General features: G+C 41.5%; 1 protein-coding gene across 1 annotated transcript in view; it reads left to right on the forward strand.

Moving 5' to 3' along the window:
• PRCP (prolylcarboxypeptidase) overlaps positions 1–22,538 on the forward strand; it is a 39,776-nt gene that overhangs the window by 10,253 nt on the left and 6,985 nt on the right. The window contains exons 2-7 of the mRNA XM_059818085.1: positions 12,969–13,109; positions 14,246–14,347; positions 14,672–14,853; positions 16,363–16,520; positions 17,534–17,706; positions 19,998–20,162. Of these exons, the coding sequence (XP_059674068.1) occupies positions 14,252–14,347; positions 14,672–14,853; positions 16,363–16,520; positions 17,534–17,706; positions 19,998–20,162 (774 nt within the window). The 5' untranslated portion in view covers positions 12,969–13,109; positions 14,246–14,251. The remainder of the gene's footprint in view (positions 1–12,968; positions 13,110–14,245; positions 14,348–14,671; positions 14,854–16,362; positions 16,521–17,533; positions 17,707–19,997; positions 20,163–22,538) is intronic.

The raw sequence follows: 22,538 nt of genomic DNA on the forward strand, positions 1-22,538 counted from the left end.
TGGGGTTGACCAACCAAGGGGGGTCGGAGGAATTGGTCTCCACATAAGTCACACGATAACGCTCAGCAGGGGACCTTAATTGACCAGCGGGGTCGGGGCGGTGTGCAGTGGTAGGCTATTAAACGGTCCAGACCAATAGGGTATGGTAATTGGGTAATATGATTTGGTGAAGAAGAAAAACGGGAAAATGGGTACAGCATCCTCTACCATGACTTCTCCTTGTACTCCCCTGGGTTGTATTTTGAAAAACTGGAATAAGTTTGGAGGAGATCCTTTGACTAAAGAGAAAATGAAAAGACACTGTAATCAGTGGTGGTCACAATATTTTTTTGGATGATGGGGAAAAATGGCCTGAAGGGGGGTCTCTGAAATAAAATACCATATTGCAATTAATGCTGTTTTGTAAGCGTGAAGGGAAATGGGATGAAGTGCCATATGTGGGTGCTTTTATGACTTTAAGGAATAATTATGGTGCTAGAAGGAAAGGTAAGTTGTTAAATATGCATGAAGGAGGGAACAGGATTTATATATTGGATACCGAAGAGGAGAACGAGAAGGATGAAAAAAGTTGTTGCGTTGGATGTGGGGCCAGGAAGAAGGGATTAGAGCCTCCTCCAGAGGAGAATATGTCTTTACTAGCTCCACCAGTCCGTTCTCGAAATAGAAGAGAGTGGGAAGGGGCTGCCGGAGTGGCTGCTCTTGCTCACATAAGGGAAGGGAGTGAAACTTTTAGTCTCATTGCTAGCTGAACAAGGGGTCAAGGTCCTGTTGTCCAGGCACCACTTCGACAGGCAGTGGGGGCAGATGGCCCATTGTTTGTGCATGTCCCGTTTACTACTTCAGATTTGTTAAATCGGAAACAGTCTGTGGGTTCATATTGAGAAAATCCAGAGAAGGCTCACCAGTTGATGAAAACAATAATAGTGACTCATAATTCAAATTTAGGAGGTATACAAGCATTGTTAGATGCTTTATTCACAGCTGAGGAGGAACGAATGGTATTGGAAGGGGCTAGGAAAGAAAAAGAAAGGAGAGATGTCCCTGGAAATGGTGAGCTTAGAATTCCTGCTAATCAAAAGCTGTACTGGGACCCAAATACAGTAGAGGAAATGATGGCTATTCAAAGGTACAGGGATTTAATATTATATGGAATAAAAAATAGGGTGCTGAAACAAAAAAACCTATCCAAAGTATATGAAATTAGACAAGGACCTGATGAAACCCCGCTGGCATTCTATGAGTGGGTATGAGAGGTGGCATATAAATGGACAGATTTTGATCCAGATGATGAGAGTAATAGGAAAATGTTTAATGGGTGGCTTATGGCACAGTCAGCACCAGAAATAAAAAAGAAACTAAATAAGACTGAAGGAGTGGAAGAGTTAATGGAAATAGCTTACAAAGCCTATAATAGTAGGGAAGACAGGGAAAAGAAAGAAAAGCAGAGTTGAGCACAAACATCCATGTCGGCAGCGGCACTCACCAGTGCTTTAGCAAACAATGGTGTGGGTATTGGGGGCAGAGGTAGAGGGAGAGGTGAGGGAGTGGGGCGGGGAAGTGGTCAAGGAAGAGTCCCTGGGAGACCGGTTCCAAGACCACCTTTAGGACCTAATCAGTGTGCTATTTGTAAACAAGAGGGACATTGGAAAAATGAATGCCCTAATGTAAAGGGGAACTCAAACTGGATGGAAGATGCTAATGTTATGACATTGGAGAAGGATAGAGACTGATGGGGACCGGGGGTTATTATCAAAGTTTCCCCAGCCGATCCCCTGGTTCCAGTTAAGCTGCGGAATGAAACTATTGACTTCTTAATTGATAGTGGAACAACTCGTTCTGTCTTGGCTAGCTGTAAGGGACCTTTAAGTAAACTGACAATCCCCATTCTTGGGGCAACAGGGAAGCAGATGACCAGGCCTTTCTTAAGACCAATGGAATGTATGATTGGCAATACTAAATTAACCCATGAGTTTCTTTATATGCTGGAGTGCCCATTGCCACTGCTAGGACAAGACTTACTTTGTAAACTTCATGCACATCTAACCTGCTCTGAAAATTCAGTAAAGATGCATATTCCACCAGAGACAGCATGGAAAGCACAGATATACCTGTTGACGGATATACAGGATCAAAATGAGTAAGAGGACAGTGACAATATACCTAGCGAAGTTATGAATGCAGTAATCCCTTTCGTTTGGGCCACAAAGAAATCAGGAAGAGCAAGAAATATAAGTCCTGTAAATATAGAACTAAACCCCAGAACCTGGCCAGTAAGAAAGAAACAATATCCAATAACGTGGGAGGCTGGGAAGGGTTTAGAACCTCTGATTACCACCTTCTTAGAATTCGGACTTTTGTGAGAATATCAATCTGAATATAATACCCCAATCTTGCCAGTAAAAAAGCCTAAATCCCAAGGATATCCATTGGTTCAAGACCTGTGGGCAATGAATCAGGTTACAGCTGATGTTCATCCAGTGGTACCTAACCCTTATACCTCGCTGACCACGATTCCAGAAACTCATGTATACTTTACTGTACTAGATTTAAAGGATGCCTTCTTTTGTATTCCGATAAGTGAACAGAGTCAGATGCTGTTCGCCTTTGAATGGGAAAACCCAATGATGGGGAGGAAATCACAGTTATGCTGGATGGTGCTACCACAAAGATTCAAGAATAGTCCTACAGTATTTGGTAATGTATTAGCAAAAGAATTGGAACAATGGCGAGGTAACCAGCAGAATATTACACTGTTACAATAGGTAGATGATATCTTAATTGGAGCAGGCTGGAAAGACGATTGTCTAAAAGCCACTGTTGATTTACTGAACTTTTTGGGTCTGGCTGGATATCGGGTGTCTAAAGAAAGGCACAGATAGCACAGGAGCAAGTCTAGTATTTGGGATACGAAATTTCTAGAGGCCAGCAAGAATTGGGGGCAGAACACAAAGAACCAATCTGTAGGATTGCGGTTCCGAAATCAAAACGAGAGTTGAGAGGGTTCCTTGGAATGGCTGGCTGGTGTCAGATGTGGATCCCTAATGATGGACTACTGGCTAAACCCTTATATGCTGCTATTAAGGTCCCAGGTGGCCTCTAAGAGTGGATAATGAAATGCAGAAGAGGTTTTGATGAGATCAAAAAGGAATTAATACAGGCCCCAGCCCTAGATTTACCAGATCTGACTAAACCTTTCCAACTTTACATACACGAGAGGCAACATGTGGCCTTGGGAGTGCTCACCCCGTCCCTCAGGGACTGGAAAAGGCCAGTGACCTATTTCTCAGAACAGTTGGATTAAACAGGCAAAGTCTGGCCAGCGTGTTTGCGAGCAGTGACAGCTACAGCTATGCTGGTCGAAGAAACTTGTAAACTTACCTCGAGTCAGCCCATCCCAGCGTTGGTCCCACATGCAGTGACAGCAATATTGGAGCATAAGGGACATCATTGGATTTCTCCTAGCCGGTTGGGTAAATATCAGGTTTTATTATTAGAACAGGATGCCACAACTTTAAAGACAATGTCATCTTTGAATCCTGCTCCCTTACTACCCATAGCTGAACAAGAACCCTTGCACCATGACTGCATGGCCACAATTGAAGAAGTTTATGCTAGCAGGCCAGACTTGAAGGATCAACCTTTAGAGAACGCAGATCTGGAATTATAGACAGATGGTAGCAGTTTTGTGCACAAAGGAGTGAGGAAAGCTGGGTATGCTATAGTAACCATTGATAACGAAACTGAAATTCAGTCTTTGCGACGGAATACCTCAGCCCAAAAAGCAGAGCTGATAGCTCTTACCCGAGCTCTAAGAATTGGGTGCAATCGAAGAATCAACATGTACACAGACTCCAAATATGCCTTCGGAGTGGTATGTGCTCATGGAGCCATTTGGAAGGGAAGAGGACTGCTAAGTTCTCAAGGAACGCCCATTAAATACGGACATGAGATTTTAGATCTCTTGCAAACAGTATCGGAGCCAAAAGAAGTGGCTATAATGCATTGTAAGGCCCACCAGAAAGGTCAAGGGAATATAATTCAAGGCAACCACAAGGCGTATTTGGCAGCGAAGAAGGCAGCTTTACAGGAAGAGATTCAAGGAGCGCTAATCCAGGCAAGGAATATAGATATGGAATTGCCCCAGTATTCGGAAAAGGACAATAAGCTAGCTGAAATGTTACATTGTAGCAAAACCAAAGACAGGTGGTGGGTGACACCACCCACCAAGTCCTAGTCATTCCCAAATTGATGAACTCCATTTTTATTAACTTGCATAAAGAAACTCATATGGGAGCAGAGGCAATGATTAATAGTGTTAAGCGATATGCTGTAGGACCAAAAATGCAGACATTAGCAGACATAATTACTAGAAAATGTCATCTTTGTTATAAAAACAATACAAAAATTCAGTGTAGGCCACCACCTGGCAGCTTAAAAAGGGGAGTAACTCCTGGAGAACATCGGCAGGTGGGTTTTTCAGAGTTGCCTAATTGTAATAGGTATAAATATCTTGTTCTGGCTGATACTTTTTCAGGCTGGCCAGAAGCTTTCCTGTCTCACCAATCGGGCAAGAGAGGGTAGTTAGGGTACTGTTAAAAGAAATAATTCCCTGGTTTGGAATAGCAGAAGATCTGTTGTCAGATAACGGATGCCATTTCACTGCAGAGGTAGTACAGGGAGTACCCAAGTTCTTTCACATTAAATGGGAACTGCATATACCATGGAGATCTCAGTCAAGTGGGAAGGTAGGAAGAATGAACCAAACCCTCAGATGACAAATTGTTAAGTTGTGCCAAGAAACTCAACTGAAATGGGTAGAAGTATTACCAATAGCATTAATGAGAATCAGAATCACTCCCAGAAGAAAAAATAAGTCCTTTTGAAATCCTCTGTGGAAAACCACACCCAGTTAATTCTGCTGTGGGAAAAGGTGACCAAATGCATATCATGGGAAATAAAATTATACAAACTCACTTCATATCTCTTTCTAGGGCATTGTCATCCCTACACAGGTACCTAAATAAACAAACACCACTACCTCTAGATATTGCTGTGCATGAATTTCAACCTGAAAATTCTGTTTATGTTCAAACCTGGAAAGATGAACCACTGAAAGAAATGTGGGAAGGACCATATCTTGTACTTTTAACCACCTATACAGCTGTAAAGGTTGACGGGATTAACTCCTGGATACGTTACACTAGAGTTAAGAAGGCTCCTTTAGAAGAACAGTGGACTTTCAAGCCCATGGGAGTCTTAAAACTGAAACTCTCATGGAAAAAATAACTATCTTAAACTTTGGTTTCAGGTCCCCTAAAGACAATTATCTTGTTCTAGACTTGCGCCCTTCATTTTGGTTATTGTAATAACTATTATTAGATGCTATTGTGGTGGCCAAGATGAGGAATGTGGGTTTAATGTTAATCAGTTTGTATTTTGTTTGGATGTATTAAAAGCAATATGTACTAATCCCTAACAATAAAGGTGAAACTTATGTGAAGATGAGACTTAGACAAGTTTCAAAGGGGAGAACTGATAAACTAAACCAACAGGCCCATTGTAAAACTAGTTATTTTGTATAAACTTGCATGCTTTCATAATCTCTAAAGCCCTTGAGGAGGAACTGAGAAAGCTGATAAAGAGGAACTTCTTGCTCTAGAAGGTCATGAAGCTGGAAAGTTGCCACACAAGTGTAAAGCCAGCAGAAATCAGCAGGAACTGGGGGAAAGGTAAAGACAGTAGGGGAAATCACGACCACCAACTCAATTAAAGACTGAGTTGACTTATGCCCCTTGAAGGTGGGGGGGTGCGTGTTAATTTAAATGCAACTAGCCAATAACAAATGTAGTGTTAAACCAATGAGTGTAAACTTAGGCTGGTTTCTGCTAATCACGTACGGGATAAGTATGCTGTAGTTTTTGTATGGAGCAGAGCTAGCTTTGTGAAATATCCCCTAGCTCCCAGCTTTGTGCAAATCTGTAATAAAGAAGTACATCGGCCCTGTGGGGATTGGCTTGCATACTGGGTAAAGATCCCTCTTTTTGGGACAACATAACTACTAATGGTTTGTGGAAGTTGAAACCAATTTGTTTGTGTTCTTGTTAGCTGCTTAGGTTTTCAACATAAAAATAACCTTTCATCATATACTTTTTGGGAACTGTTTGTTTCTAACAAAGGCTGACCTGAGCAGCCTGGTGCTTTCCTACAGCATATCCTGTAGCTGTTTAAATGTTCTTTGGTCTCTTTCTTTGAAGTGTCTTTTCCAAACTGTGTGACTCAGGGCAGGGGTAGAGTTCCTGTCTGAGGCTTTCCTTGTCACTGCTTTTAATTACTGAAGTGATAAATGAGTGCTAAAGGCAGACTTCCTTAAACAGTTGCAGCCTCCCAAGAGCAGGTGACGTGGTTTCTGCAGCATAAGAGAAGCTTCAGTAAAATACACCAAGCATGATTCTAGTCAAAGGCCAGTGTGTTCACAAGGACATAGTTGCAATGGAAAAGGATCCCTCCGTTACAAGGATCTTAAGCCTGGATTTGTTTTGGGGAGTGCGTTTGCCTGAAAGCTAACTCCAGCCAAGGAAAAACTGGTTATTCTAGACCATCATTGGTAAAATGGCAGCTGGAATAGGCAAACAGCATGTGTATTGTTATGTCTGTATGTTTTGTTAAATGTGACAGATTAACTAAGTAAAATTAAATCTAACAAACAAAACCTCTGAATTATGGGGAGTGTGGAAGATTACAGTTCGTTCGAGTCCAATTTTCTTATATTATTTATGTGTAGGCCTTTCAAGTTAGTAGATTAACGTAGCCGATGCAAGAAGGTGTTGTTTACATCTCCCTGCTCTTTCACAGAGCATCGAATGATTATGCATTTCAACAGACTGGTGCTAATCTTCAGTCTCTGCTGTCCCTTGCACAAGTATCAGCATAGAAAGCAAGGAAACACCTCATTCCTTGCATTTAAAATGGAAAAGATAAAACAAAGCTAACCTTGATTTTCTTGTCTTTTTTCGTATTTTTTTTTTTTTTTTTTTCTTCTGCACTAGATGAGCAGGGACGATCTGAGAGAATCTTACCAGCTGTCAGTGAGATGAAGCCTCAGTCCTGGCAGGCTATGATACACAAAAATGTACAATAGGAGGAAACAAAGCCACAAGAATACTGTCAGGGAGGTAGACTTTTTTAAAACTGATTTTTATTTAGCTTTCATTTCTGGTTCTGTGTCTCCCCTGCTATGAAGACATAAACAGTGTGTGAGCATATATTTTTTTTTTTCAGTGGTACTCTACTGCAGCAATGTTTTTTATGAGCTTGAATATTTAACTATATGTAGTAGTACTTGTAACAAAATTTGGGGCCCCTTGTATATGATGCTGTACAAGATGGCAAGGCAGTCCCTGCCCTCATGAACTTGCAACTTAAATGAAGGAAGCAAAGATTTTTAAGAGGAAACAAACCTAATACAGCCAGCTGACTGGACTGGAGTCCCACAGCCTGTCAGGAATAAAACCAGGAATAAAAACACATCGGTGAAATCCCTAAGAGGTTAGTGCCCACACTGCTGTTCATGCAGGAGGATATCCTCAGACTATCCTGTATCTTCCTGTCCTCAGGAAATAATTCAGACAGGATGAGCACTCAAAACAGCTCCATGAATGTGTGGAGGGTGGAACATGCCTCTTAAAATCCCCTGGCTTCTCACTAGTGAAACAACTGACTTGATTTCAAATGGAATATCCAAGTTTGGGAAAATAAAGCTATTGCCTAGAGGATCAAAATTTGGGGCATGACAGAAAGGCTTTTGGACACTTCCATTCTTGCCAGAACCTCAAAAGCATAAAACCATCAGGTGCTGATTTATCTCCTTGAATGACATTAAATGCTTTTGGTTAGAAGCTACCCTGTGAATTATAGTCTTTTTTTGGTAAAGGCTTGGGTTTGCTGTCCTGTCTCTGTAGTCACTAATGACCTTAAGATGCTGCTGAGAAGGAAGTGGGTTTTAGCCCACGTGTCCTGTTTTGTCTTTGTACTTCATGTGGTGCCATAGTTCGTGAACACTTCCAGGAGTATATTAAGCAGGCTAACATCTGTACAATAACTAACATCTGCTGTGCCTTTTTTGTTTCCTCCCCAGGGGAGATGTGTGGCAGAGTGGCTTGTTTTATTTTAAATGGACTTCCAAAACAACAAAGTACATTTAAAAAAAAAAAAAACACCCCAAGATAAGTCATCTTTGAGAGATCACATAAGCACATGATACATGTGCACTTATAAGGTAAAGCCAAAGAAATGTGTCGTGTACTTTGAGCGGAAGGCAGTGAGGTGGGTTTTGGCCCTTCCTTCTGCTTTGTTCAGGGGACCAGTCTGGAGAAAGCTCCTTGTCCCAAGCTGATGAGCTGTACCTCACTGTAGCAAGTTTCTCTGAGCTAAAGGATCAAAGCTACTGACTCAAGCCTTCAATCTAGAGCTCTCACCAGCCTCTTGGCAGCAGGCAGTGCGAGCTGTTGTGCCCGTTTTTCATCAAACTCAGTGAGTGCAGTTCTCAGCAGCCATGGCCATGCTTTGGGAAGTGGCTCCAGTCTTCCATCTGGAGCTGGCTTCCTCCTGAGCAATCTGTTGTGTGTATGTATGTATCTTCCCCAGGAGCTTTGTAAGTCTTTTGACTCAAAGATGCGCAGAAAAATACAAGATGATTCCTTTTTTAACCACACAAAGTTCATGAAGATTTTTGTACGTGGAACTGAAATTTTGTTGCTTGCTTTCTTTGCCTTGCAGCTGTAGCTCTCCAAAGTATTCCCATCCTGCCTACCTCAGCTGGCAAAAGTTTCTCTTAAACTTATTCATAACTTACTACTTTCAGCACTCCTTTTTCTATTTTTATCCTCCATTTTATTAGTATCAGAAGGACTGATTCTGAGTCAAAGAGAGTGTTGCATGTACATGATACTTTCATTTGTAAAATATTGCTGTTGTATTGCCAATGATGACTGTATTCTTATTTTGACCAAACTTGCTAGGTAGTCCTGTTTACAGAAGCTTAAAATTTTAGGCTGTGTAACTGGTTTGGATTAATCCTAGAATAGTTTAGTTTTGGAAGGGGACTCTGCATGTCATCTGGTGCAACCTCCCACTCAAAGCAGGGCCAAATTCACAGTTATATTAGGTTGCTGAGGACCTTGTATTCACTGCTGACATCCTGGCAATAATCGTAATTATGAAAATTGTAATTAGAAAAACCTCATATATGCTAGTATACCTTTACCACTGTTACCTTAACTGTTGGTTAAAAGTATTGTAAATGTGTACTAAACTGCTTTTTTTCTTTTACTGTTGTGGTCTATTTTAGTTAAGTCTGGCTGCAAAAGTCACTGCTTTTGTCTTACTCCTTTTGCAGAAGTGGGGAAAAGAAATTTTCTGGTTCAACTTTTTAAAGAAATCTGCCTTAAGGAAAAGAAGCTAAAAAAATATCTGGGTGATTTGAGTTGTAAAGTATACTTCCCACAGTTTGTGGGCTTTATTACTTGTTTTATTACTTGTTTACATACCTATATACTTATTCAATAACAACCAGCAGCTCCCATGCGCAGCCCCGCGTGTTCCTGCAGCGCAGTTTGGCTACACGACAGCTCCATCTGCCGTTCTTGAACTACAGCTTTCCCTCGTCTCCCAGCCTCTCACTTCACAATTTTATATGGATTCTTGTGCTTTTTCCCTCTGACTTAGTACGTTTTCAAACAGTTTTTGCTCTTGTGAGCAGATGCTCCTTGGGACACCTCCAAACTGCATTTTGATGTTCTGGATTCAGAAGTTATTTGAATTTCTTGGCAATAACCAGCAGTTGTGACATCTCTCTCTCTTTCCGCCTGCTTTACAAACATTAGGGGTTTTTTTAGTCATGTTACGTGTCTTACCCTTGCAAAGACAAGTTACTACAAGGTATGAAGCCCCATCATCTGGCAAGAAAGGAGTTCCTGCTCTTCAGTTGAGTAATACATACTTGTGATTTTTTTTTTTTTTTTTTTTTTCCAGAGAAGTCTGGAGTATCCCGGTCTTGCCTGGGATGTTACATGTGTCCGTGGTTTGGTGTGTTATGAATATGATGAACAGAAGCAGTTTAGCTGCTGTGAGGCTATCAAAATTTTACAGATTGAGGGAGGAATGGGAAAGAAGAATGTGACTGATGGCAGTGAGTGAGTCTACAGTGTGGCTGAGAGTCAAGATGGAGAATCATGACACTTTGATCAACGTGGTTACTAAAACCGGCAAAAGAAAACTTAAATTCCTGTACTTTTCTCCATCTCAGTATTGAGAGGCAGACTCACTAGAGCACTGGGATTTTGGGGTTTGTTTTGTGGGAGTAGACTGACAGATCACATCACAAGGAAACCATAGTAAATCACATCTTTAAAAAGAAAATTAGCCATCATGTGGGAAAATACATTCATATTTGAATATTACTACCCTAATTTTCCAGTTCCTGTGGAACAGCAACAGTGAGATGGGCTTTAAAATCTGTTCTGCACAATACCCCATTGAATAACCTCAGGCTGGTGCCAAAAGGATGCTTATCCATTAAACCATTCTGACCTTTTTCTCTTTTTTTTTCTCTTTTTTCCCCCCTCCACTGTTGCATATTTCCCCCTTGTCTGTTGCATATTAAGCTGCCTGCACTGAGAAGATTTTGGTACGTATCTTTGTAGTTCAGGAAAGCTGAATTCTTTTCGTGGTGTAGTCTTGTAGTTGGCGCTGTGGCTTCAGGCAGGAAGGATGCAGAATCAAGTTTTAAAGCTAAATGTTTAATTTTAGATGATTCCATAAAAGGCAGACAGGACACATGAGCCTATTTTTTCCTATCTCTGGCTAGCAGCCTAACCAGAAAAGTTAAACAGAAAAAGATACTTATCCCCTTTACCAACAAACCTGGAACAAAACATGTATTAGTTGTACTTTCTAATAGTGTTGGAGTTTATTAAACTATACTGTGATTTTTATTAGATGTGCCTTATCTAATCCTTCTCTTTGATTGTCCCAAAGTCTTATGACCAAAGACTTCTTCAGTTGCTGACCTTGTTCTGCCTTTCTACACCTAATCACTACATCTAATCGCTCTTGGTTATACTTGATGTAGAAAGTGAAACTAAAGTTAATAACTCTGCAAATGAAAAAGGAGCAGGTGAGTTGTCAGTGTAAAATAAGCCCAGCATATGTTGTCAGCACTTGAATTCAGTGAAAGAGCCCCTAAATATATACATGATAACATCACCACATACTTACTCATAAGTAGTAAATGGTCCCACTGAGCAAAATGGTAGAGCACCCATAAATTAGTTTTATTTGGGTCTGGAAGCAGTCACTGAAGTTAAATTATTCAGGGCAAAGACCTTGTCCCTTATGTCTGTGAAGACCTTGAACTGCTCCTGCTGTTCTGCTAGTGGTGAGCTGCAACACGACTGTCCTCTCACTGCAGTCCAAGAGTGAATAAGCTTTGAGAGAGTTTGGAAGAGACGCTTTGCAGCAGATTGTATATCTTCAGTTCCTGCGCTCTCTTTGACCCAGAGCAAATATAAGTACATGGTGTGGAGTAGCTGGATCCTGCAGGTCAAGAGTTAGGCTTTCCTGAGCTGCCTGGAGGAATCTGCTTAGCAGCAAGGTCACTACGTTATCAGCGAGTGCTTGGATTTGTGTGTGATTTGCTGCTTTTTAACATTAATTTGCAGGTGTTCTCAAAAGAGGAAATGTGAAAGGTTGGCTCCTGGAGCATCTGAGCGATTTGGTAGAGTTGTGGGTGTAAAGGCAGATGGGTGAGCAGAGGTGTTCAAGCCAGCAGATGTCAGGCTGTTACCGCCAGCAAGAAACTACGAAAGGAAAAGATGATGCTTTGTGCTGACGGAAGTCAAAATTGGGAAGCTACTTGTCATCATCAACTGATTAATAGAAGTAGTGATGATTTGGGAATACATGGTAATTAAGCAGCATAGCTCTTAGTTCTGCGTGTTGGTTTGGTTTTTTATTTTTTTATACTAAAAGCCTGGGTGGGTATTCCAGAAGATGATTATGCCCATGCAGGGAGTTACCTTGTAAAAGCAATTAATAAACTTTCCAGTATGGATGAATGCTTGGGGAAGGGTCAAGGGGGATAGTGCATACAAAGCAGTGTGAATAAAAGCTGAAAAACTGACCTTAGGAACTGAAATTGAATTTCTAATGAGGAAATAAAGCTTACACTGTAGGGTTTGGGTTAAGTGGTATGTATGTATGTATAGGCTTGCAATATTTGTAGGGCAGTGGAAAGAATTGGGGAGGATATGTGGGTTAGTGAAAATTGCAAGGAGAGGAGAAGCACGCCACAAAACTATCTGAAAAATCTGTCAATAGCAGAACAACTACGGAGAATTAGTGTTTTCTAAGAATTAAAAAAACCAAACCCACTTTCTAACAAGAATCTGTTTACATTTCAATCTTATGCCAAAAGGGGGGGGGGGAGTTGTTGTTTCTGGTTTTGTTTTTGTTTTATTTTGGTTTTTTTTTTTTAATAAATGGTAAGGCTAGTAAGGAATTTTCCTGAGACTCAGAACATCGCGGGACAATGACTCTCTTTACTTCTTGATACAGTTTTATTACATCAGATACTTTGTGACCCCTCAGCAGATTTGTCTGATTTCCTAAATATATTTAGACTAGCTCATGTTAAATATGATACTATAAAAAGGGCATGGATTTTTTTCTTTTTATAGCTGAAAATAGCATTTCTCTTTCAGCATATACACCTGTAATTTTGGCTGGTTTACTTTGTAAAGCAGAAGAATTTTGATGTATTAGGAATATAAATTAATTCAATGTCATCTTTTTTATCTTAGTAAAACTTTTTGCTTTTCTTTATTTTTCATCTGCACAGTGACTGTCAGCGCATCCAGTGGACTCCAGGATCAATTTTAGCTTTCTGAACGTGTTGTTCCTCGTTCTTACAGATTGATCACTTTGGATTTGATGAAAGTCTTACATTCCAGCAGCGGTATCTAGTAGCAGATCAGCACTGGAAGAAAGACAATGGACCAATACTGTTTTATACAGGCAATGAAGGAGACATCACGTGGTTCTGCAACAATACAGTATGTAGAAAATAGATTATTGATTCTTGAATTACAGTCCTTCTTTTCAGTAGTGGTGTACTGAAAAAATAAGGAAGAACACGGAGACAGTGTCAGAATATTGTTTAAAGAGAAGTTTGTAATGGTTGTTATGAATGTTATAGGAGGAGGAGGAAGCTGAACAAAAGCACAGAAAAAGTTTTGGGGGGTTCAGGGTCCTATTTGAAGCCCATAGAAATCAAAGGGTTGCACATGTATTAACTTCCTGGAGTAGTGAAGAAAATTTCTAGAGGAAACACTGTAAGGTGCCTTAAGCTAAGAATGCAGAATTTTGGACCAAATTACACCTATCCTAGTACTTTAGATTCCCCAAGTAAAATGGGAGGTTTTGATGTGTTTTTCTCTATAAGAAAAATGTGAAGTGAAATGAAGGGGGCTGAAAATCAAAGATAGATGATTCTTGTTCTCTGACAAGACCTGTGCAAGTTCTTGCTTCCCTGACTGATACAAATGCAGAATGGAGCGTGTGGGTATTTTTCAGCCACTTCAATACAAAGTCCAGTAACACAACAGGAGGTGGCATGTGCTGAGCTCAAAGCAACCAAGGACTGCTTACACACTTTGTTCTGTCAGCAGGCGATCTCTGTCTGCCTGTTGCCATAACTGGTGGTAACAAGTTGCTGTCAACAAATAATAACAAGTTGTAGTTATTTATTAGTTGAAAATAAGTGTATTGCAATGCTCTAGATTATTGCTTATTGCCAAACAAATTTTGTGGTTTTTGTAATGTAGTCCTAACTCAAATGCGTGCTTTTCTCCTGTAGTGTTTTTTATTTCCTATGGATTAAGCTTGTGCTATAGGAATTCTGGCAGGATTGCCTGTGTGTACTTACAAAACAATACTGCTTAATATTTTGCAGCATTAAAATATACGTATTTTCTTTGTATGTGTCCCTGTCTCTGGGTGTCTATCTGTTTTGTGTGTCTTCTTACTTCAGTGGTATTTTAAAACCAAATTGCACTCTGTCTTTCTAGTTGTATTTTGATAGTGATATCTTTCTAATCAAAGAATAAGAGTTGGAATACACTAGGCTGAAAGTAGAAACTTTGAAAATAATTGATTCAACTTATTTAAATGTCTGTTTTCCTCCAACCAGGGTTTTATGTGGGATGTGGCTGAAGAACTTAATGCCATGTTAGTATTTGCTGAACATAGATATTATGGAGAATCTTTGCCCTTTGGGAATGAGTCTTTCAGCGTAAGTGTCTTCTTTTGTCTTCCTTAAATGTGTTCTATACAAACATAATTCTGCCTATTGTAATTCTTGCCAGTGCAGTGACTGTTAACCTGAGTAAGATTTAAATGTGCTAGAAGCACACAACTATCCTATTTTAGCAACTATCAGTTCTAGGATAAATAAAAAAAAATCTTGAGATTTTCTAGCACTTCAAGGGACACCTACAAAGAATATTTCATTTGTTTTCAGGCACAGATTTAGAACTCTATAGCTGCTGTGGGGAATAGAAAGACTGCTGCTAGAAATCACTCCTGTGCTGTATATAACCTGCTTTCTTTGTCTCAGGATTCCAAGCATCTGAATTACTTGACATCAGAACAAGCTCTGGCAGACTTCGCAGTACTAATTGAGTACTTAAAGACGACCATTGCAGGAGCCCGTTACAGTCCTGTCATAGCTATAGGAGGATCTTATGGAGGAATGCTTGCAGCCTGGTTTAGGATGAAGTACCCCCATGTGGTAGTTGGGTGAGTGTACCCATCCTGCTCAAACAGAGAGCAGGCATTTGTTACTTCCGTGCTATAAATATTACAGCACTGGGAGACGTACTGTAATTCAAGCTGGCTCGAATTTTTCACTATTGGGAGGAGGAATTTAGTTACCTTAAATTTGGGAAGAGGCACTGTTTTCCTAATAAAGACAACTGTAGGTGAGCAGGTACTGGATGGTGTATATTTTCAGAGCTATCTGTTAGTTTTGTAAATACAATTATTATGAACACTGACTTTGCGCCTAATTTTTTTAGGGCCACCAGACTTTTTGGTGACTGGAGGCAGGTCTTTAATCTCTTCAGTGCCTTAGTTCCCCTCTGGAAAACACGATTAGTAAATAGAATCATAGAATAGTTCAGGTTGGAAGGGACCTTTAAAGGTCACCTAGTCCAACCCCCCTGCAATGAGCAGGGACACCCTGAACTAGATCAGGTTGCTCAGAGCCCCGTCCCACCCGACCTTGAATGTTTCCAGGGATGGGGCATCTACCACCTCCCTGGGCAACCTGTGCCAGTGTTTCACCACCCTCATTGTAAAAAAAATTCTTCCTTATATCTAGTCTGAATCTACCCTCTTTTGGTTTAAAACCATTACCCCTTGTCCTATCGCAACAAGCCCTACCAAGAAGTCTGTCCCCATCTTTCTTATAAACCCCCTTTAAGTACTGAAAAGCCTTCTCTTCTCCAGGCTGAACAACCCCAACTCTCTCAGCCTTTCCTCACAGGAGAGGTGTTCCAGCCCTCTGATCATTTTCGTGGCCCTCCTCTGGACCCGCTCCAACAGGTCCATGTCTTTCCTGTGCTGAGGACCCCAGAGCTGGATGCAGTACTGCAGGGGGGGGTCTCACCAGAGCAGAGTAGAGGGGCAGAATCACCTCCCTCGACCTGCTGGCCACGCTTCCTTTGATGCAGCCCAGGATACGGTTGGCTTTCTGGGCTGCAAGTGCACATTGCCGGCTCATGTCCAGCTTTTCATCCACCAGTACCTCCAAGTCTTTCTCTGCAGGGCTGCTCTCAATCCCTTCATCCCCCAGCCTGTATTGGTACTGGGGGTTCACATGGGCCCATTTCTCAAGCTTGTCCAGATCCCTCTGGATGACATCCTGTCCCTCAGGTGTGTCAACTGCACCTGCTAGAGAGTAGATTTTTGTGGGCAGGGGCTCTCTTCAGTTGAGTTTGCACAATGCCTAGTGAGGAAGAACTAGCTGCTAGATGAGAATGAAAAATAATAAAGTAAGCAAGACTGAATTTCTACTTTATATATTTACTGGTATCTTTTGTTCTAGTGTCCAAGACTTATAACCTTCAACAGCCTTTGCATGCAGACCTATGGAATAGTTTTGCAATATTATGGTTAGTTCACCTAGGGCTCAGTGTCCAAGCTGAGTCATAAATGCTACTTAGTTAGTGGCTGTGGGGAGGGTATTGACCAGAGGATGGACGTTCACTTTGCAGGGGTTCAGGATCTTTTTATGTCCCTTTGCAGAGCTCTGGCAGCCTCTGCCCCAATCTGGCAGTTTGGCGATTTGGTTCCGTGTGGCACTTATTTCAGCATAGTGACCAATGATTTCAAAAAGAGTGGGACAGGCTGCTCAGAAAGCATCCGGAATTCCTGGAATGCCATTAACCACCTTTCCTCAACAGGTGAGACCTCACCAATACTTTTTCAAAGGTTCACAATGATTGGGATTGTGTTATGACTTCATAAAATCAGGAAGTTTATGTTACGGCTTTCGGCTGTATATGTATTGATTTTTTTGAAAGCTCTTAGTACTGAAAACTGCCAAATGAGCTTAGCATTATTTTTTAAATGTCTGTTTTGTTGGATCACAAGCTTTGCTCACAGCTGGTGTGACTCAGAATTCAGGTCCAAACATCCGTAAGGTCAGACAGGAGCTGACTCCAGATCAGTACCTCAAGGCTTGTATTCCTTTCTGACAAAGTAGGCCCGGTAGTTGTTACTCTAAAAAAAAAAAAAAAATAGTTTAAATATGAGCAGAGGCAATCAGGTATAGAAAATCACTGCAATCCTTATGGATTCAGTGCTAGGGACTCAGTTGAACTCGATCTTAAGGGTCTTTTCCCACCTGAATGATTCTATGAGTCTATATCAGATAAGCTCACTGTACAGCAAAGAAATTAAATTAAAAAAAAAAAAATCTTACTACTTGTGTTCAGTGTCCTAAAGAGAAAGCCTGGCATGATCAGTTATCCAATTAAAATCAGGGAAGCCAAACTGGACGAGTTCAGGACTACATAAAATAATGTAAGGAAAAACCAGGAGAGTCTCAAGAGATCTGTCCATTAATAGTCCTTGCACTGTGAGCTAGCTGGTTTGAAGTTTTCCTTTCATTGGAAGAAGAGTGCCCGGATGTTTCCTCCTATAAAAAAAATGCCAAATGTCTTGTAAATCTGTCTTTGGTTTTTTAGATAACTTTATCTTAGCTGTGACATACGCATATGCTGAAGTATGCAGATTGTATTTCCCTTCACTTAATGTGCTGACTAAAATTTGATCTGCTATGCTTGTACGTATGTGGAATAATTTCACCAGATTAGTTATGCGAAGTGAAATATTTTTTAGCAGCAACACAACTGACCTATGTGTTAATGGTACAATACATTAAATATTATTTTATTTTATTTTTTTATTAAAGATGCAGGTTTACAGTGGCTTTCCAGCACATTTCATTTGTGCAGCCCATTAAAAAATCTTCAGGATGCTGCTATATTGAAAAACTGGCTGAGTGAAACATGGGTAAACTTGGCTATGGTGAACTATCCCTATAAAGCTGACTTCTTACAGCCTCTGCCAGCTTGGCCTATACAGGTAATTGAGAACGAATGTCTTGTAGAATTGACCATTTCGTTTAACTAATTCTCTCCTTCTCTCCCAGTCTGCATCTTTTGCTTTATTTTTGGCTCTGTAGAACGACCGTGGCTGAAAAAAGAGAACCAGGGCAATATCTTTTTGTGCATCAACTGGTTTGTTGACTAACTGCCACTTATAGGCCTAATAGGTTGCATCAAGAGCCCACACGAAGAAAAGTGCCAGGGATGACTGAAAAACCTTAGCTGTCCTGCAGAGCTGTTCTTGAGGAGCAGAAATGCTGCACAAAAAGCACATGCAATTAGAGCTTCTGATGCCAGGCTTAGCTGGCAGAGCTTGCAATTAAAGAGAAAGTTTTGAGCCTATGTCCTTTTTGATGTGGGAGAACTAGTGAGAGAGGAAATGTGGATCCCCACAAATGTATTTCTATCAGGGTCACTTCTCAAAGCAGAACCGCTTTTCACGCTTGCAAACCTTCACTTGTGCAGTTCTGTTTATCTGCAGTGCATTCTCCAAGATTTCTATTTTCTTGGAGTGTTTTTGTTTTTTTAAGACCCTGGCTGAATCTCCCTGCATAGCTTTGGGTTACTGTGTATGGCAGGTAAGGTAGATAAAATACTAGTATTTTTGGCTGTTAAACAGTAGTTAAATATAAAATAAAAAAATTTCCTTGTGTAAAGCTGCCTGATGGAGGAGAGGAAGATTCATCTGTCCTATGTGGCTATCTGTAAAGGGCAGTATGAACACCTTGAAAATTATTTCTGCTTTGTTATCAATCTGACACAGCCTAAGAAATGTGAGCACCTTCACCACTGTCCATGCTATCTCTGTTTGACTGAGGTATAAACCTAAAATAGAAGAGGCTGCGACTTGTCTGGACAATGCTGATGTATGAAATCTGAGTTATTTAAGCTGTTCAGATACTTTTTATGAAACAGAAGTTCTAATCTGACTCTGAGGATGAGAAGGGGGGGAGGAAATGCGTTTGAGTAGCTGGATATATGTTTATGTTGCTTAATCTGTTCTCTGTTGTGGGCTGCCAGTACTTTCTCAGAAATATTCATGTCTTGTCTCTACCACACAATCTGAGCTTCAGATACAGGACTGTCTGCAGCCCTTTGTTCTGCTATCTGTCTGCTGTGTATATTTGTGTGAATTAGTGAGCTTTCCGAGCCTCTAATTGCTGAGTTAAGAACTGATGGCAGAGCTAGCCAAACCATAAAACCTACTTGGAATGGCAAAACTTGGAAGTTGTGAGCTGTGTTCTGACATTGTCTGTAGGGAACAAGGGAGACATCAGTTTCCTAGCTTCCACAATGAAAATGAGGGAAAAGCTTATACAGGGGAGGGAAGGATAGTAAGTTCACTTCTTGGCCAACGCAAACTGTGCATCTTCCATGTGAGTTGTCCCCGTGTGCCTATGCGCCTGTACTTGAACAGCATTGGAGTTGCAGTGCATCCTTTGCTCCCTGCGGAGAGTAATTTTGGATTCTTCCAATGGGCTGGGAGCTCAGATTCACAGCTTTTGCCCTTCACTGTTTTTGTATTAGTCCCAACTCCATGGGAGCAGGGGTAAGGAGAAAGCCTTGCCAAAGAGAGTATTGTTGCTTTAAAGAAAATGTTTTAAGATGAAAAAACTTTCTGGGGCAGTAGCTCTTGTGTTTTTTGTTTGTTTTGTTTCATTTTTTCCACTGCTTGTGTCCTCAGTTAAGATTTTGAATTAAACTCTACCCGAGATTGCTCTTAATTTTTCACCAGCAAAACAGTGCCTTGTTCCACCACCTCATATTTTTGAAACGCGAAGAAGTAAGAATTTTGCAGTGCTGCTGTATAAAAGGACTTAAAAATATTAGAGTTTTCCTTGGATGGATGTTTCCATTTGTACTACAGCAAACTGCAGGGAACCCCAATCTATACCTGGAGCTTCTTTATTATATATTTGCATATGTTATCTTTCATTACAGAGGAGCTAAATGCTCTTTATTAAGTATTATCTATTTTAAAGAATGGGAAATGGATTGAAAAGCTGGGTGAATGAAATATTAAGGTTGCATTGTTTTTAAAGTTTTAATCGGGAAATGTAGAGTTTCAGGTTCCTCATAGCAGCATGCATTACACAAATGGAATACTGTTTTTTTTATGATAATGCTCAGGGTATATCATTGCATAGAAAGACGCTTTCTGGAAATGGTCTGACTGTACTTTGAAAAGAAACTGATATCCTGTTAGGTATCTTGTATTAATCTTTATTTCTTGCAGATTTAGACCCCCCTTCCTTCTCTTTGTTGCAGGAAGTCTGCAAGTTCTTGAAGGATCCCAGTATCTCCGACAAATTATTGCTGCAGAATGTTTTTCAGGCAGTAAATTTATACTACAATTATTCAGGAGAAGCCTCATGCTTAGACATGTCTGAGACTGCAACAAAGAATCTGGGTCAGTTGGGTTGGTACTATCAGGTATGCACTCTGTCCTTTCTAAATTGCAACTTGGTGAGGTTTTTTGGGCTAGAGCTGATGAGAATTGTCAAGTCATTTATCTGTCAATATATTGCACTAGATGTAATTTATGTATTGATGACAAATGTAAGCACGAAGCAAGTATGATTGTAGTGGGGAGGGCAAGGCACAAGAGAGAAGCAGCTTTCCCAGGAGGTTTAGGTTGTGTCTTCATTATCTAGCCAATTGTTGAGTTTCAGCTTTTCCCATAGACTGGAAAAGGAGGTACAGCAGCATCATCTTGGTCTTCTAATTCCCCCCCCATCCCAGCTGTCCATCCCAATTTGTGCATGCCAATATGTCAGGATATGTTGATACTGATTTCTTTCAGCTAAAGCTGTTTATCGTGTAGCTCACCGAGACCCAACCTTTCCCATCAAGTAGGTAACAAAAATACAGATCGCCGTGGTATGGGGTCCAGGGCATTCTGCTCTCCCCATCCCATTTACTAAGCACATGCAACACAGTTATATAGATTCTCTCTTCCGAGGAGCAGGGCAGCTGCTTCCAGAAGCAAGGTGTTAAGAATTGGTGTTCAGGTTGTGACCATCTGCTTTTGGCTACTGTCTCCTATGTACTTGTTCTGGACAGCCCCAGGAGATGTGCAGGCTTTATAAGCTGTCCTCTGAGAAAGGTGGGAAACGCTATATGGGTAACAAAGAATATGGCAGCTGGGCTTATCAAAACAACACATCCACTCTGCAGCTTCTTCCCTGCATGCTTCTGAAGGCACGTGGGAAAGGGGGCAACTAGGAACAGACTGTGAGTTAGATTAATTGCCGTGGTGGGGACTATGTTGCTTCCAGGATATAATTTGATATTCTTTTTTAGCTAGTATCACTAAGATGTAAGAGAAGAGTTAGTGAGAAAGATGAAATTTTTTGCTTGGTATCTGTGTTCTGGCCCATATACAAGAGGGGCTGGAAGGATGATCCAGGGAACTTACAGTCTGGGGGGGAAGGTTATGGAGCAGATCATCTTGAGTGCCATCAGGTGGCACATACAGGACAACCAGGCGGTCAGGCCCAGTCAGCATGGGTTTATGAAAGGCAGGTCCTGCTTGACTAACAGGATCTCCTTCTATGACAAGGTGACCTGCTTAGTGGATGAGGGAAAGGCAGTGGATGTTGTTTACCTGGACTTTAGTAAAGCCTTTGACACCGTTGCCCACAGCATTCTCCTGGAGAAACTGGCTGCTCATGACCAGGATGGGTGTATTCTTTGCTGGGTAAAAAACTGGCTGGATGGCCGAGCCCAAAGGGTTGTGGTGAATGGAGTTAAATCCAGTTGGTGGCCGGTCATAAGTGGTGTTCCCCAGGGCTCAGTACTGGGGTCGGTCTTGTTTAAATATCTTTATCGATGATCTGGATGGGGGGATCGACTGCACCCTCAGCAAGTCTGCAGACGACACCAAGTTGGGCGGGAGTGTTGATCTGCTGGAGGGTGGGGAGGCTCTGCAGAGGGATCTGGACAGGCTGGATCGATGGGCCATGCCAATTGTATGAGGTTCAACAAGGCCAAGTGCCGGGTCCTGCACTTGGGTCACAACAACCCCAGGCAACGCTACAGGCTTGGGGACGAGTGGCTGGAAAGCTGCCCCGCAGAACATGACCTGGGGGTGTTGGTCGACAGTCGGCTGAAGATGAGCCAGCAGTGTGCCCAGGTGGCCAAGAAGGCCAACGGCATCCTGGCCTGTATCAGAAACAGTGTGGCCAGCAGGAGCAGGGAGGGGATCGTGCCCCTGTACTCGGCGCTGGTGAGGCCGCACCTCGAATCCTGTGTTCAGTTTTAGGCCCCTCCCTACAAGAAGGACATTGAGGTGCTGGAGCGTGTCCAGAGAAGGGCGACGGAGCTGGTGAGGGGTCTGGAGCACAAGTCTGACGAGGAGCGGCTGAGGGAACTGGGGTTGTTCAGTCTGGAGAAGAGGAGGCTGAGGGGAGACCTCATCACTCTCTACAACTACCTGAAAGGGGGTTGCAGAGAGGTGGGTGTTGGTCTCTTCTCCCAAGTGACAAGTGACAGGACAAGAGGAAATGGCCTCAAGTTGCCCCAGGGGAGGTTTAGATTGGATATTAGGAAAAATTCCTTCACTGAAAGCATTATCAAGCATCGGAACAGGCTGCCCAGGGAGGTGGTTGAGTCACCATCCCTGGAAGTATTTAAAAGACATGTAGATGTGCTGCTTAGAGACATGGTTTAGAGGTGGACTTGGCAGTGTTAGGTTAGTGGTTGGACTTGATCTTGAAGTTCTTTTCCAACCTAAATGACTCTGTGATATTTTGACAGTAATTACTGATCAAATCCTGTTTGACCTTTTAATTTAAACACTGCACTAAC

The sequence above is a fragment of the Gavia stellata genome, chromosome 1 (assembly GCF_030936135.1).
Source record: "Gavia stellata isolate bGavSte3 chromosome 1, bGavSte3.hap2, whole genome shotgun sequence".
NCBI lineage: Eukaryota > Metazoa > Chordata > Aves > Gaviiformes > Gaviidae > Gavia > Gavia stellata.